Source organism: Thamnophis elegans, chromosome 6 (genome assembly GCF_009769535.1).
Source record: "Thamnophis elegans isolate rThaEle1 chromosome 6, rThaEle1.pri, whole genome shotgun sequence".
Taxonomy (NCBI): domain Eukaryota; kingdom Metazoa; phylum Chordata; class Lepidosauria; order Squamata; family Colubridae; genus Thamnophis; species Thamnophis elegans.
In genome coordinates this window covers 3,977,420-3,995,118 of record NC_045546.1, presented here as the reverse complement: position 1 = coordinate 3,995,118, position 17,699 = coordinate 3,977,420, and the positions used below count along the sequence as shown (strand labels likewise).

The 17,699-nt window shown below is 48.3% G+C and overlaps 1 protein-coding gene across 1 annotated transcript in view; it reads left to right on the top strand.

The window, feature by feature from the left end:
- The first annotated feature begins 4,017 nt into the window (after positions 1–4,017).
- Positions 4,018–17,699, top strand: part of LOC116510139 (GRB2-associated-binding protein 2-like) — a 92,987-nt gene continuing 79,305 nt past the window's right edge. The window contains 1 exon segment of the mRNA XM_032219565.1: positions 4,018–4,358. Within this exon segment, the coding sequence (XP_032075456.1) occupies positions 4,257–4,358 (102 nt within the window). The 5' untranslated portion in view covers positions 4,018–4,256.

Genomic DNA, 17,699 nt, shown 5'->3' with positions numbered 1-17,699 from the left:
AGACAGAAGTTGGAGGTAAGGAAAAACATATGAACTTCCTCCGCAGATGCCATAGGTCGTTCTTTGTGGCAGGCCTGGGGTGAAATCCAGCAGGTTCTGACAGGTTCTGGAGAACCACTAGTGCAGTGTTTCCCAAAACTTGGCAACTTTAAGACTTGTGGACTTCAACTCCCAGAATTCTCCAGCTAGCTCTTCTGAAGAAGCTCCAGAAGAGCTAGCTGGAGAATTCTGGGAGTTGAAGTCCACAAGTCTTAAAGTTGCCAAGTTTGGGAAACACTGCACTAGTGGAAATTTTGAGTAGTTTGGAGTACCGGTAGCGGAAATTTTGAGTAGTTCGGAGAACCGATAGTGGAAAATTTTGGTAGTTCGGAGAACCGATAGTGGAAATTTTGAGTAGTTCGGAGAACCGATAGTGGAAATTTTGAGTAGTTCGGAGAACCGATAGTGGAAATTTTGAGTAGTTCGGAGAACCGATAGTGGAAAATTTTGGTAGTTCGGAGAACCGATAGTGGAAATTTTGAGTAGTTCGGAGAACCGATAGTGGAAATTTTGAGTAGTTCGGAGAACCGATAGTGTAAATTTTGGGTAGTTCGGAGACCCGATAGTGGAAATTTTGAGTAGTTTGGAGAACCGGCTGGCCCTAGAGTGGGGTGGGAATGAAGATTTTGAAGTATCCTTCGACTGCCATGCCCACCAAGCCACACCACGCCCACCAAGCCACGCTCACAGAACCGGTAGTAAAAAAAAAATGAATTTCACCACTGGGCAGATCGTTTAGTGGGAAAACAATTGAGGGTTTGATCCTAAGTTTGGTCGTTGCATCCAGCCGTTGCCAATACTGGTACTCCTCAACTTACGACCGCAATTGTTGTGAAGCAAGACAGTGATTAAGTGAGTTTTGTCCCATTTTACCATCTTTCTCGCCACTGTTGTTAGGCGCATCGCTACAGTCATTAAGTTAGTCACATGGTTGTTAAGTGAATCGGGCTTCCCCATTGAGTTTGCTTGTCAGAAGGTCATAGAAAGGGGATCACGTGACACTCCGACCGTCATAAACATGAGACAGTTGCCAAGCGTCTGAATTTTGACCATGTGACCACCATGTGTCACGCTGCAACGAGACATTAAGTGTGAAAAAAGTCACTTTTTCAGTGCTGTCGTAAGTTCGAATTGTCACTAAACAAATGGTCATAAGCTGAGGACTACCTGTATGCCCTCGTCTTCTGTTCTGTGCTGGCGGCCATGACCAAAATTTGCCCTGCCTCTCATCCTACAGAAACTATGGCAATAATTGACACCCATCCAACAAATTGGTTGAAAAGAAACAGTGAAAATTAAGAAATGAGATAAATGGGGGGGGGGACCTTTACCAACTGTCAGCCAGCCGATTTGGCCTAGTGGTTAAAGTTCTAACCTAGAAACTGAAAGAAGACGAGTTTGAGTCCTGCCTCAGGCCTGAAATCTGGCTGGGTGACACCAGGAGATGGTGAGTTCTAGTGCCGCCTTAGGCCTGAAGTCTGACTGGATGACTTTGGGCCAATCACCAGGAGACAGTGAATTCTAGTTCTGCCTTAGACATGAAGTCTGGCTGAGTGACTTTGAGCCAATCACCAGGAGACGGTGAGTTCTAGTTCTGCCTCAGGCATGATATCTGGCTGGGTGACTTTGAGCCAATCACCAGGAGACGGTGAGTTCTAGTTCTGCCTCAGGCATGAAATCTGACTGGGTGCTTTTGAGCCAATCACCAGGAGACTGTGAGTTCTAGTTCTGTCTTAGGCATGAAATCTGACTGGGTGCTTTTGAGCCAATCACCAGGAGACGGTGAGTTCTAGTTCCGCCTTAGGCACAAAAAAACAACTGGGTGAGTTTGGAGGAGGAGAGTAGGAAGAAAAGAAGAAGAAAGGAGGAGGTTAAGCCAGAGGATGGGGCTTACTGGTTAAATGGGTCAGTACCAACGGTGGGATTCAGGCAGTTCGCACCACTCCGGGAGAACCGGTTGTTAACTTTCTGAAGCCTTTGGGTGAACTGGTTGTTGGAGGAAATCATTCAGGCAGAGAACCAGTTGTTAAAATCATTTGAACCGCATCACTGGGGGTTTAATTTAAGGTGGGACAGAAACCACTGGATTTTGCTTTTGGCTTTGGCAGGAAAGTGATGCAAATGAAACCAGTTAAAACATCTTCCAGCTCCGATTCCTATTTTAGGCTGGATCCTGACCGTTTTTAAGTGTAAGGATCTTCTCCGCTTGAAAAGTGCCCTTTTCGGACCCAGGCAACTGTTTTCAAGTTTCACCAGGGATTTTAATTGCCGTAGATTTTGTTTTTTTATTGTTAAGACATTTTATGCATAAGGGCATCTGACACCCATCAGGCAGGCTTTTTCTGCAGCCTGGAGAGAAATGATTTCAGGTTTCTTAAGACGTCAGCAGCTGGCGCTTCCTCCAAATTTAAAATGGGATTCCTGATCCTTGCCCCATCCCGAAGCCATTGGCTCCCTGAATCCCCCACCCTTAAAATGAGGAATCAGATGACTGTGGAAGTATTGGATATTTGATGGATGAGCCCACCCACCTGGGGGTCTGCAGGACTCTGTGGCTCAGGGGTGGGCTCTTTGGTGTTTGCCTGCCCCCCCTCCCTTAAATAAATCGGTATTTCTTTAAGCTCTCTGTCTATTATTTCTCCTCTGTGTTTCTTTGGTCTTTCTATTCTCTCACCCAGCTAGCTATTTTTTTATTTTTTGTTTGCTTGTTTTATTTCCTTTCTTTCTTTCTTTCTTTCTTTCTTTCTTTCTATCCATCCATCTCTCTTTCCCTATTATTTCTCTCCCTTCTCTCCTGCCTGCCTGCCTGTCTTGTCTCGTCTCTCGTCTATCTAATCAAACAATAATCTATCATCTATCTATCATCTACCTCTTTTTAAAAAAGTATTTTGATTGTACGTTTTTCTTCATTTTATATCACAATTGTTAACTTTGCAACAGCGACACACTGGTTGTATCAGCACTTTTTAAAATATACATGATGTTATAAATCCTAATTAGGTCCATTTTTTCTCTTATTCATACAATATATATGTGTGTGTGTGTATGTATACATACACACACATGTATGTATACATACATACATACACATACACACACACATACAATGTGTTGATATTAAGTGATGATCATCTACCTACCTACCTACCTGTGTATATCTTATCTTTCTATCTATCTATCTATCTATCTATCTATCTATCTATCTTTCTATCTATCTATCTTTCTATCTATCTTTCTATCTATCTATCTTTCTATCTATCTAACTTTCTATCTATCTATCTATCTATCTATCTAACTTTCTATCTATCTATCTATCTATCTATCTATCTATCTATCTATCTATCTATCTATCTTTCTTTCTTTCTATCTATCTATCTATCTATCTATCTATCTATCATCTATCTATCCATCCATCCATCCATCCATCCATCCATCCATCCATCCATCCATCCATCCATCCATCTATCTGAGGGAGGAGGGAGAGGAGTATGGGGGTGATGGGGAGGGGGTGATGGGGGAGGAGTATGGGTGAGCAGTATGGGGATGATGGGGAGGGGTGGGGGAAGGGTGAGAAGTATGGGGGTGACGGGGAGGAGTATGAGGGAAGGGGGTGATGGGGAGGGGTGATGGGAGAGGGAGGGAGAGTATGGGGGAGGGTGAGGAGTATAGGGGTGACGGGGAGGAGTATGAGGGGAGGGGGTGATGGGGAGGGGTGAGGCGTATGGAGGATGATGAAGAGGGGTGGGGGGGGTGTAGGGGGTGATGGGGGGGTGATGGGGGGAGGGCTGAAGCCCCCTCCCCGGGGAAGAGCGCCCAGCCCAGCCGCCTCCGGCCCTTCCAGCTTCGCCTCCTCTGTGCAAGGCAGCGGGGCGGGAGGCGTGGTGTGGCCGGGCGGGGTGGCGCGTCTTGCTTCCCGGGGAAGTGGGAGTCGGCGGAGCGATCCGGCCGGAGGGGAGGACGAGCAGCAGGGGGCGGAGGGAGGCGGCCGAGGGAGGGAGGATCGCCGGCGGGGAGCAGCCCGGCGAGGAGCGCGATGGAGGCGGCGCCCGGGGAAAGGCAGCGGCGATGGCGAGATCCTCCGAGCGCGGCTTAGCTTGCCCGGGAAGCGGAGAGCAGCGGCGGCGGCGGTTTCCCCCCTCCGGCCCCGGCTGGCCGCGCTCGGATGCGGCTCCGTCCGGCCGTCCCCGGAGCCTCCCGCCCCTCCGGCCGCCTCCAGCATGAGCAGCGCCGGCGGCGGCCCCGGCAGCGGCGGCTCCGGCGAAGTGGTTTGCTCCGGCTGGCTCCGCAAATCGCCCCCCGAGAAGAAGTTACGGAGATACGTAAGTCTCTGCCGGTGGTCGAGGGGGGCGGGAGGTCGGGGGGGGGTCTGCCCCGGGGAGCCCCTCCTGCTTCGGCTGAGCCTCCCTCCCTTCCCCTCCCTTCCTCTGGCCGCCCGGAGGGGCTCGGGAGCCGGGAAGGCGGGCGGGGGTCTCCCCTCCCTCTGCAGCCCCCTCCCCTTTCCGCTTCTTCCCCGGCGAGGCTGAGCCGGATCCCCGCCGGGGAGGCTGAAGTCACGGCCGGCCGGCGGAGGGGAGGGGAGCCCCTGCCCCGCTCCCCTCCAGCCGGGCTCCGAAAGGGCGAGGAGAGCAGGTGCATCCCCCGCGCCTCCTGCCCTTCCCGGGAGAGGCTTCCCCGCCCGCCACCCGGGCTGACCGGGCAGGGAGAGGCGCCTTTCTCCGAGGACCTGCTTTGAGGCTCCGCTGCCAGGATGCGCGGGATCCCAAGCGGCCCGCGGGGTTGTGTCAGCTGGGTTGGCCAGGCTCCCCCCCCCCCGCGCCAGCTGGGAAAGGGGCGGCGGGGGCTCCCCTTCCCGGCCCAACCGGAGCGACTCCGGCGCTGCAGCCGGGTGGAGCCGCTGGGAGGGGGGGGGCGTCGGGCAGATGACCGCCGCCGCCGCCGCGTCCTGGGCGGAGCGGGCCTCTCCCCTTTCCCGGGGCGGGGGTGAGCCGGGCGGCGGCGGCGGCTGCTACAGGTGGCGGCGGCGGCGTTGTTTGGGTTGGGGTGCTTGGCTTTGCCTTGAGGCAGCCCGCCCCCTAGCGGCGCCGGTGGGAAACGCGGACGCTCGGCCCCCGAGGCCGCCATTCGGGGGAATCGGGATCGGGTTCCCACGACCGCGTCCCGGGTCGGGATCCCAGGATCTCGATTTGGGTCGGGTTCCCACGATCGCGACCTAGATCGGGTTCCCAGGATCTCGACTTGGGTCGGGTTCCCACGATCGCGACCTGGATGGGGTTCCCAGGATCTCGACCTGGATCGGGTTCCCACGATCGCGACCTAGATCGGGTTCCCAGGATCTCCACCCGGATCGAGTTCCCAGGATCTGGACTTGGGTCGGGTTCCCACGATCGCGACCTGGATGGGGTTCCCAGGATCTGGACTTGGGTCGGGTTCCCACGAATCGCGACCTGGATCGGGTTCCCAGGATCTGGACCTGGGTCGGGTTCCCACGATCGCGACCTAGATCGGGTTCCCAGGATCTCGACCTGGATCGGGTTCCCACGATCGCGACCTAGATCGGGTTCCCAGGATCTCCACCCGGATCGAGTTCCCAGGATCTGGACTTGGGTCGGGTTCCCACGTTCGCGACCTGGATCGGGTTCCCAGGATCTCGACCTAGATCGAGTTCCTACAATCGCGACTTGGATGGGGTTCCCACGACCGCGCGGGTCATGCGGGATAAAGGCGCGCCGTTGCCTTCGCACTCCGGGCTGGGTGGAGCTGCGCTGGCTGCTGCTACCGTTGGATCGGCTTAGCGTGTAGGGCGCAAACGGGGCTTAACTGGCTAACCAGGTTGGGCTTGTTGTGCAGCTGCGGTGGGGCGAGGGCGGCCCTGGGGCGGAACGCGCGTTGGAGTCGCCGCCTGATTTATGGCCCTTTCTCCGCTGTGCTTCCAAGCCGGTTTGCGGCTGAAGTTACTGTTTAACCGCGGAGTTTGCTTGTCTCGAATGGAAACGTCACCGGGCTTCGCTTCGGAGGTGGACGGGCTGCGTTTGCAGGTCCCCGAGAGACGGCAAGAGCGCTTAGGCTTACACGCCGCTTCCCAGGGCTTTTCTAGCCCGCTCTGGGCGGTTTACAGTCAGCCTCTCGCCCCCAACAATCGGGGTCCTCATTTTACCCACCTCGGAAGGAGGGAAGGCTGAGTCAACCTGGAGTCTGGTGAGATTTGAACTCCTGGAGTGAGCAGTTAATTGCTGCATTCTAACCACTGAGCTATCTTCCTTCCTTCCTTTTATCCTTCCATCTTCCTTCCTTTTATCCATCTTCCTTCCTTCTTTTCATCCTTCCATCTTCTTTCCTTTTATCCATCTTCCTTCCTTCCTTTCATCCTTCCATCTTCCTTCCTTTTATCCATCTTCCTTCCTTCCTTCCTTCCTTTCATCCTTCCATCTTCCTTCCTTCCTTCCTCTCATTCTTCCACCTTCCTTCCTTCCATCCTTCCGTCCTTCCTTCCTTCCCTACCAATAGCACTTAGACTTCTATACCGCTTCATAGTGTTTACAGCCCACTCTGAGCGGTTTACAGAGTCAGCATATTTGCCCCCAGCAATCTGGGTCCTCATTTTGACCCACCTCAGAAGGCTGGACTAGCAATAGCAGTTAGACTTATATACCGCTTCATAGGGCTTTCAGCCCTCTCTAAGCGGTTTACAGAGTCAACATATCGTCCCCACAGTCTGGGTCCTCATTTTACCCACCTCGGAAGGATGGAAGGCTGAGTCAACCCTGAGCCGGTGAGATTTGAACCGCCGAACTGCAGAACTGCAGTCAGCTGAAGTAGCTTGCCACCTCTGCTGCAGTGGTGGAACTAGAAGACCTCCAAGGTCCCTTTCAACTCGCTTATTCTGCTCTTCTGCATGGAAAGGTTTTTCCCCTCTGGATGGGGGGCTGTGATCTGGACCCCTTTTGCCTCCATCCTGCTCCCACCTCTGTTGCTGTAACTCATCAAACGGCATCCATAAAATTCCATATAAATTTGCCGTTGGCTCAAACAAGGAGTGATTTCTTTTTTTAAAAAAAACATCTCTCTTTGGAGTTGAGCCCAGAAACAAAACCTTGTGATTTTCTTGACAAGAGAGAAGTGATTTCTCATGACAGGGAATTGTTTTTCCAAGTTTCCAGTCTAGTTTACGACTCTGGCATTTCCTGGTGGTCTCCGCTCCTTTCTATTGAGGGGCGTATCTTCTCTTTCAGCATGGCACCAACTGTACCGTCCTCCCAATTCTACTTTCCACACACACACACCCCCAGAGAATGCATTGGAATAGCTGTTTGTCCAGGAATACGGGTAGTCCTTGACTTACAATAATTCACTTAGTGACCATTTGAAGTTGCACTGGTGCTGGAAAAAAGTGACTTATGACCATTTTCGCACTAAGGACCGTTATAGAAGCCCAATTTTCATGGGATCAAAATTTGGACACTTGGCAACTGATTCATATTTATGACGGTTGCAGTTCTTGGGAGGTAGCAGAGTTGGAAGGGACCTTGGAGGTCTTCTAGTCCAGCCCTCTGCTCAAACAGAAGACCCTATATCATTTCAGACAAATAGATGTTCTGTCTTTTCTTGAAAGCCTCCAGTAATGCAACATTCACAACTTCTGGAGGCAAGTAGTTTCACTGATTAATTGTTCTCACAGTCAAGACATTTCTCCTTAGTTCTAAGTTGCTTCTCTCCTTGATTAGTTTCCATCCATTTTTGTCTTGTCTTCTGGTGCTTTGGAGAATAGGGTGACCCCCTTTTTCTTTGTGGCAGCCCCTCAAATATTGGAAGGCTGCTATAATGTCACCCTTACTCCTAGTGCCAACCTAGCAGTTCGAAAGCACGTAAAAAATGCAAGTAGAAAAATAGGGACCACCTTTGGTGGGAAGGTAACAGCGTTCCGTGTGCTTTCGGCGTTGAGTCTTGCCGGCCACATGACCACGGAAACCACAGCGCTGGCTCTTCGGCTTGGAAACGGAGATGAGCACCACCCCCTAGAGTCAGGAACGACTAGCACATACATGCGAGGGAAACCTTCACTTTTAGTCCTTCTTAGAACAATTAATCAGTGGAACAACTTGCCTCCAGAAGTTGTGAATGCTCCAACACTGGAAGTTTTTAAAAAGAGATTGGATAACCATTTGTCTGAAGTGGTGTAGGGTTTCCTGCCTAAGCAGAGGGTTGGACTAGAAGATCTCTTCCCACTCTGTTATTCTATTCTATTCTATTCTAATTATATTATTCTATTCTAATTATATTATTCTATTCTAATTATATTATTCCATTCTAATTATATTATTCTATTCTAATTCTAATTCTATTCGATTAGATTCTTATTCTATTCTATACTATAGTATTCTACTCTAATCTACTCTATTCTTTTCATTAGACTAGACATACCCAATTCCTGCAACCGTTCTTCCTCTGTTTTAGCCTTAATCCTCTTTGTTGCTCTTCCCTGCACTCTTTCTAGAATCTTAACATCTTTTTTTTTTTATAATATGGTGACCAAAACTGGATGCAGGATTCCAAGTGTGGTGTTACTTAAGGGGCACTAATACTTCATGTGGTCTTGATTCTATTGCCCTGTTGAAATCCACCCGTCTTAGGGCTGCCAAGGTTGAGAAAACACCGTCCTAATGTCCGAGATAATAAATTCAGAACCAACTTTCTGTGACTATAACCTTCCCGTGCAGGTCTATTCACACAACCTCCTTACCGCATTCAGAGGGAACGTGCCTAGATTCTGCAGTGTAAATGAGGTATTATGAATCAGCAAACTCTGGACTAACGTCTGGCCAGATTCTCTTCTGCCAGGAGTAAAATGATGGATGTGGCTTGGCCACAATTAGTCAGAATGCATCGACGCCGGGAACTATGAGTTCCTAATATCCGGAGAATTCAGATTGGATTCTCAGGAGCCCTAAAATATCCCAGCGCCATTCAAATGATTTTTTTTTTGAAGTAAGAGCAAGGCGGACGGTTGAAATCTCATCCTTGCAACGAAATAAGGAGATGGGTGCGTTGAAAAGGAGAAGGAAAATATTTTAAATTCTCACGGTGAGAATTTCCTATGGAAGAGAATATTTATAGCTCAGGGTTGAACTGTGCGGGTCCTTGGTGCTCTCGAGTATGGCTGTTTTTTTAATAGACGTTTCGTGACCCAACTAGGTAACATCATCAGGGCTAGAAGGGTGTGAGGTTTATGGAGAGGAGGAGGAGGACTGTGGGTTCTTGTTTGGTAGTTTTCTTACAGACCTTTCATTACCCAACTAGGTAACATCATCAGGGCTAGAAGGGAGAGGGGTTTGGGGAGGAGGAGGAAGTTGTGGCTTCCTTGGTGCTCTCAGAGCTTGGTTGTTTTCTTGTAGACATTTCATAAGTCAACTAGGTAACATCATCAGTGCTAGAAGGGAGAGGGGTTTGGGGAGGAGGAGGAAGGAGGCTGCAGGGTCCTTGGTGCTCTGGGAGCTTGGTAGTTTTTTGCAGACATTCCACGACCCAACTAGGTAACACCATCAGTGCTATGAGGGAGTGGGGTTTATAGAGTGGAGGAGGAGAACGATTCACTGAAAAGCCGCGGCAAGAAAGTTTGCAAAATGAGGCCAAACTCACTGTCTAGTTTAGCCGCAAGAAATTTTGGACTCTGGAGTGTGTGCGGTAATTCACGGATACCTGCATTTTTGATCCTTGCTCCCCAGATATCTTGATCCACATCCCTAGCCAAGACCTGATGTATGGACACCCCAAACTTTTATGTTTAAGAATTCCTCCAGGCCATTTCTACGCCTCCGAAGCGATCTGGCCAATGTAAACAAAGCCGGAAGGATGCCATCTGCTTCTCTTAATTTTGTTTAAAATTAAGATAATCCTTTAAATGTTTTATTTTTTTTAAAGCCAATCGGGGAAGGAGTCTGGAAAGGATCAAGTCTGTAGCCAAATTCAGGGCACAAAGGATATTCTGAAATATTATGAAACGGGATCGTCGTAATCCGCAGCAGGGAGTTGAAAAGAATCGCTCTGCGATCGTCGTAGTGTGGAAACCTGCTTCATCTTCCTTGTAGCTCTTTGTCACACTCCTCCACCGACACGCTTAAACTCTCCCCCAGTCTGTTTACATTTCGTTAAGCGCATCACACACCCGCCAGGAGCATCGGTATGAGGGAGTCCCAATTTGATTTGACGGTTTAGCGCAGCGACGGCAAACCGCACGGAAACCTCGCCTGCGCATCTGCACGCTTGCCGGGGGTCGCGCTCCAGAAAAGCCTAAATTCCGGGTTCTAGCATGCATGCGCGCCCGACAATCAGCAACGTAGCTTCGTGGGCCACTTTGCGCATGTGTGCCATAGGTTCACCGTCACGGGGTTTAGCGTTTTTTTAAAAAGGACTTGAAATCAGTTTCACGGGACTGCTGGTAGTCCTCGCCTAACACCCGTTCAGAGTGGCGACCCCACCGAAAAAAAGTGACATAGGACCGGTTTTCACACTCGCAGCATACCCACGCTCACGTGATCAAAATTCCGATGCGCGGCGACTGGCATGTACAGGCAGCCCTCGGCGTACGACCCCAATGGAACCCAAAATTTTCTGTCATTAAGTGAGAGGCGTGAATTTCGAGTCCCTTTTGCCTCGTTCGACGGCCTTTCTTACCACAGCTGTTAACCACGTCGCGGCCATGGATGAGTTGGTTACCTGGTTGTTAAGTGAATCCAGTTGCCATATTGACTTTGCTTGTCGGGAGGTCGCAAAAGGGGATGGTATGACATCCCGGGCACCGGAAGTGGTTTTTCAGCCGGTTCGTACCAGTTCCCCGCAAACCTGTAGCGCAGTGGTTCTCAACCTGTGGGTCGCGACCCCTTTGTGGGGTCGAACGGCTCTTTCAGAGGGGTCGCCTAAGACCATCGGAAAACACATATTTTCGAATAAATACGGAAAACACAAAATAATTTTATGGTTCGGGGTCACCACAACACGAGGAACTGTATTAAAGGGTCGCGGCATTAGGAAGGTTGAGACCCAGTGCTGTAGCGGAAATCGCGGGTGGGATTGGCCATCTGCCCCAGCTCTATGCCGTCCTATGAGAGAGCCGAGGTGGCGCAGTGGTTAGGGTGCAGTACTGCAGGCCACTTCAGCTGACTGTTATCTGCAGTTCAGCGGTTCTAATCCCACCGGCTCAAGGTTGACTCAGCCTTCCATCCTTCCGAGGTGGGTAAAATGAGGACCCGGATTGTTGTTGGGGACAATATGCTGACTCTGTAAACCGCTTAGAGAGGGCTGAAAGCCCTATGAAGCGGTATATAAGTCTAACTGCTATTGCTATTTAGGCCGGGCGCCTGCACGGAAGGCAAAGCGCATGCGCAGAAGGCTGGGCACGTGCTCAGAAGGGGCACGTGCAGCCGCAAAGCGGGTCCACACGTGCGAAATGGAAGCGTGCACGCGGGGCAAACCGGGGGGGGGGGTAACAAAATGTGAAACCCGCAGCCGCCCCGGGATGCTGCACCCGTCGTAAATATGAATCAGCTGCCAAGTGTCTGAATTGTGATCACGGGGAGGCCGCAAAGTTTATAACTGTGAAAAATAGTCATAAGCCGCATTTGTTCCAATGCTTTCGAAGTCGCCGCACGTCTCCAAGCTGTCAAGGTTGAGAACCATGGGCTATTGAATCCTCCAGTGAGCGGTTAACCAGATGGCCAATCGGAGCGGATGTGCAGTTTTAAAGAAACGATATGAGCTTTTTCTGGCGGCGTTTTGAGTTGGATGGATTTTAGGGCTGCGTCTGCAGGCAGGCAGTCGTGCAAAATTGCAGGCGGTTGCAAATGTTTGCAATGAGTTCTCATCCTTCAGATATGTGGGTTTCCTCACCCAGGATTCCCAGTGGTGGGATTTAAAGTCTTCGAAACATCGGAGGGATCGTGTGGGGAAGGGGGGGGGCGTTTCTAATGTAATCTCAAGAATGCAAGAAATCCCCTTTTTAAGTCTTCCTTTCAGAGAATCTTTCTCAAGCTTGACAAGTCAATTAGTTGCTGAGACTGTGGCTTAGAGCTAGAATAGAATAGAATAGAATAAGGAATAGAATAGAATAAGGAATAGAGAATAGAGAATAGAATCGAATTGAATCGAATAGAATAGAATAGAATAGAATATGGAATAAGAATAGAATATGGAATAAGAATAAAGGAATGAGTAGAATAATGAATAGAATAGAGAATAGAATAGAATAGAATAGAATAATGGAATGAATAGAATAGAATATGGAATAAGAATAGAATAAAGGAATGAATAGAATAGAATATGGAATGGGAATTAGAATAGAATAGAATAGAATAGAATTGGAATAGAATGGAGTGGAGCAGAACGGAACAGAGCAGAACAAAACAGAACAGAATAGAATAATGGAATGAATAGAATAGAATAGAATAATGGAATTAGAATAGAATGGAACGGAACAGAACAGGAAGCTGCAACAATCATAAATAGGAGTCAGTGGCCAAGCATCTGAATTTTGATCACGTGACTATGGAGATGCTGCCATGGTCATAAGTAGGAAAAAATGGTCCTAAGTCACTTTTCCCAGTGCTGTTGTAACTTTGAGCAGTCACTAAATGAACTGTTGTAAGTCGAGGACTCCCTGTAAGAGTTTGGTTTTTGTTTGGAGGCTTGTTTAAAACGTTAAGACTTCAAATAAGATTCAGGTTGTCTGGCTTAGCGGATAGACAACTCAAAATGTTTTAAAATATATATTTTCACGCACACAACACACACACAGCACACACACAACACATAACACACACATGCCACAACACACACACAACACAGACACAACACACCATACACACACACAACACACACAACACACACAAAACACACACACACAACACACCATACACACAAAACACACAACACATACACACCACAACACACACAACACACACAACACACACACAACACACCATACACACAAACAACACACACAAAACACAAAACACACACAAAACACACAAAACACACACACACCACAACACACCACACACACACACAACACAACATACACACCAAAAAAACACACACAACACAACACACAAAATACACACACAATACACACACAACACACACAACATAGACACACACAACGCACACAAAACACAAAACACACATAACACACACAACACACACAAAGAAGAAAGGAAATATTTCACAGTGCCTTCCGTCCCTTGCTACCTTTCCCTGGGTGTGTTGAAACAGCTCGTCCGACTGTTGTGTAAATATTTTGCCAAAGATGGATTTGTAGGAGGGGGGGGGCGGGCCTTTCCCTTGGCACCCACCCAAAATTATAGGGTCAGATGTTTGCATGAGTGGGCTTTTTGGAACAAGCAGCCCCCAGGGCTGAATCTGTTTTTCTACTTTGCAGTCCAAAAGAGACACTCGGTCCGACCACAATATTTAAATTTCCCTGATTATATTCTCCCCTCCCCCCCCCTGCCTGCTTAACTTAGCAGCTTAACGTAGTAGTAGCCCGTTTGCGGAGAACATTAGTAAATATTTTGCCTAAAGAGAGGAAGGAGTAACCATTGTCCTCACTTGTGCAGGTCACTCACAACTCCTGGAGTGGGATTGTGTATTTGCAATTTATCGATGGATCGGATTTCCATCCTGTCATTATTTCTTCATAAGTAACTCAAGGTGGTAAATATAATAGGTTGTCTCAGACTTACGACAGCTCATTTAGTGACCGTTCACAGTGGGAAAAAGCGACTGAGGACTGTTTCTCACACCATTGCAGCATCCTCATGATAATCGTGATCAAAATTCAGATGCTTGGCAGCCAGCTCATACTTACGACGGTTGCAGCCCCTAGGGGTGATGTGGTCACTTTTTGTGAACTTTTGATGAGCAAAGTCGATGGGGAAATCAAGCGGGTTACTAACTTAACAACTTCACCATGGCCAGAAATGTCATAAAATGGGGTAAAACTCAAAATGTTTCACTTAACACAGAAATGTAGGGCTCAATTGTGGTCATAAGTCGAGGACTACGTGTATACAGTTAGCCTTCGACTTGCAACTAGTTGTTTATTGACCATTCAAACTTATGATGGACTTTGAATTGTAAAAATAATAAATACAGGATATACTATAAAATATATAAGATATATATGTGTGTATGTATTGTGTCACAACCCCTGGTATGCCCAAATATGGGAGGGAGCATACTGCTTCCCTTTTCTGTCTATCAGATCACCCTAGGAGCCATCCAGGCAGAAAGCCATTGTTTTTATGTTGCCTTGTTACATTTGTGTTGTATTTGTGCTGACAAATAAATAAAGGGAGACTAGTATAGATCTATTTCAAGCTATTTAGCTCTCATCAGCTAGCCATACCCTTACTGGGATTAGAACCTGTGCTGTATTGCATCTTAGGCAGATGTGTTAACCATTAAGCCACAAGGTTCTTCTCCTTATCAGCTGAGCCAGGGAAATAGGTATGTATTTAAAGTTACAACCCCTGGTATGCCCAAATGTGGGAGGAAGCTAACTGCTTCCATTATCTGTCTATCGGCTCGTCACAAGAGACCATCACGACAGAAACCCAATATTTTTACTGTTGCCTTTGTTACATTTGTGTTGTATTTGTGCTGATAAATAAATAAAGAGAGACTAGTATAGATCTATTTCAAGCTATTTAGCTCTCATCAGCTAGCCATACCCTTACTGGGAATCAAACCTGGGCTTCGCAACATACTGGAACACCTGGAGCAATTTCAACCAAACTTGGTACACAGATGACTTACTCTCTGGAAACAAATACTGTGGGGGTAAGACACCCCTAACGCCCCTCGGGATGTGTGTTCTGTTAAGATGAAGCCTGTTGTGCCTTAAAGTGGCTTCTACTGTACTGCCGTAAAATGGTTTCAACTGTGCGGCGCAGTGGAGTTGCCATGGTAACGGCTTCACAGTACTCCACAAGGGGGCTCCTTCTGGGAAGGGGGAAAAATCGAACATTAGAAATTACATCTGGTCCGGACATTTCCCCCCTATAAATAAATACCCGGGCAACGCCGCGTTATCATCTAGTAAAAAATAAAAATGGGATTTATCACCCAGATTCAAAGTTCCGATGTCTGTCCTGCCTCCCGTGGTCACATGACCATATTTTGGTTGCTTGGCAACCGATCCAGATTGACCACCATTTTACCTATGGCCACATGAGTAAATTTACGATGTTTGTAACTGTGAACATCCACTGAATAAACGGCTGTAAGTTGGTAAGGTACTCCTCCACTTACAACAGTTCATTTCATGGCCGTTCAGAGTTACGACGACAGTGAAAAAAGCAACTTATGACCGTGTTTCACCGTTATGAGACTGCTGCTGTAACAAACATAATCATTTGATCAACATTCAGATGCTTGGCTCGTATTTATGACGTTTGCAGTGTCCTGGGGCCATGTGGTCAAAATTGAGATGCTTGGCCACTGACTCGTATTTCTGACAGTCGCAGGGTCCCGGGGGGGGGGGGGGATCCCCTTTTGCGACCTTCTGACAGTGAAAAATCAAAGGGAAGCCGGAGTCCCTTGACAACCCTGTTCCTAATGTCACCACGGCAGTGATTCACCTAACAAATGCGGCGAGAAACGTCGCAAAACGGAGGAAAGCTCACTTAACACATATCTCGCTAAAGCCACAAGAAATTGGGGGCTCCATTTTTGCAGTCGTAAGTCGAGGATTGCCTGCATTCTCAGGTCTAAGATGGTAGCTTTCGCACCCTTAATGAAACAGCAAAATCTGATTGCAATTATTTCTCAACCTGGACGGTTTCAAGAGGTGTGGTCTTCCAACTCCCAGAATTCCCCAGCTGGCTGGGGAATTCTGGGAGTTGAAGTCCATATATATCTTCTAGCAGCTGCCAAGTTTCAGAAACACTCTCCTATTACGTCCTATTTTGGCAGCTACCTGCAGTGAATTTCATGGAATCCGTTCATTCCATCCAATCAGGGGTGGGATTCAGTCAGTTTGGAGCGGTTCGGGCGAATTGGTAGCTCCAACGATCAGCTGGGGGTGAACCGGTTCGCTCCGACGATCAGGTGGGCCCGCCCGCCTGCCGCTGCACTTTACTTACCTATATCCTCTCAGCTGATTCGCGCGGCACGGCGGTTTTGCTGCTGTGTTACTCCCCAGAAGTAACATGGAAAGTACGTTCTGTTAAAACTCTGCACACGCGCAGATCACGCGATCCCCGAACCGGTTGTTAAACTGGCAGGGTCCCATCACTGGCCCCGCGTGCATTTTTTGGTCCTCGCTGTTTTTTAAAAAGCCGCTTGTCGATAGGTCGCAGTACAAAGTCAAAGCATCTTTCCAGCTTGCAAGTTTTTAATAACAACATGGTGTGGCTGACAAGGGGCGTGCATCCATCCCAGATGTGGTTGTACCAGATGCAAAGTTTAGGCTCTCCGCTGCAAGCCGTAGCTCTCTGGAGTGGGAGGATTTAGCTCTGGAGAGGCGGGATGGGGGGGGGGACAGAGGATGCAATGCAGCTGTTAACCCCGGCATCACATCCTGTGAAACAATGCGCTTCTTGGGTTGTTGTTTTTTAATATCAATCCGATCCATCGGAAATTCAAATTTGATGCTCGATGCGCTAGACAGAAGAATGAAGGAGGAACTGGAGAGAAGCTTTAAAAAAAAGCCCTGTAGAATAATGAAACAGAGGATACAAAACAAACCATTTTTTTCCCCTTTCCCTGCTGACTTCCTGCCGTTGGGGTGCATAATACGAACTCGCTGCCAAAAAGCAGCTGAGAAACATGTTTTGGAAAGAAAAGAAAAAAAATAGGAATGTAGGAAAATGTCAGCTGCGCCCCGACGGATTCTAACAGTATCTGTAAGATAATTTTGGGAGTTTTTACTCCTTGCAAAACTGGCGTTTAAAAGTTACGATTCCTGCGGGAACTTTGGGGTTTTTTAAAAAATCCACGTGATTTATGCTACTGACTGCTGGGGGTGTGTGAAAAAAGCAGACCTTATAAATTAAGAGTTACGATACGATGGATATTTTTGATGTCCACAAATACCAGCGGTCCCTACCCCTGGTGTACTGTTAATTACGCAATTAAAATTCAACGAAACGGAGCAAATCGTATCTGTGGGAAACAGGGAAGCTTTTAATCAGGAACGGAATAAAATCCAAATTGCTCTCCTGTTGCCGTTACTGTCACTTTACAACGTGGAAACATATTGCCTGTCCTTTAGCCAAAAGAGGGGATGCGGTGGCTCAGGGGCTAAGACGCTGAGCTTGTCGATCAGAAAGGTTGGCAGTTCAGCGGTTTGAATCCCTAGCGCCGCATAATGGAGTGAGCTCCCGTGACTCGTCCCAGCTTCTGCCAACCTAGCAGTTCGAAAGCACGTTAAAAATGCAAGTAAAAAATAGGAACCACCTTTGGTGGGAAGAGAACAGCGTTCCGTGCGCCTTCGGCGTTGAGTCATGCCGGCCACATGACCACGGAGATGTTTTCGGACAGCGCTGGCTCTTCGGCTTTGAAATGAGAAAGAACACCACCCCCTAGAGTCGGGAACGACCAGCACAGATGTGCGAGGGAAACGTTTACATTTAGCCAAAAGAATTTAAAAATGTAAAATCCGTGGATGG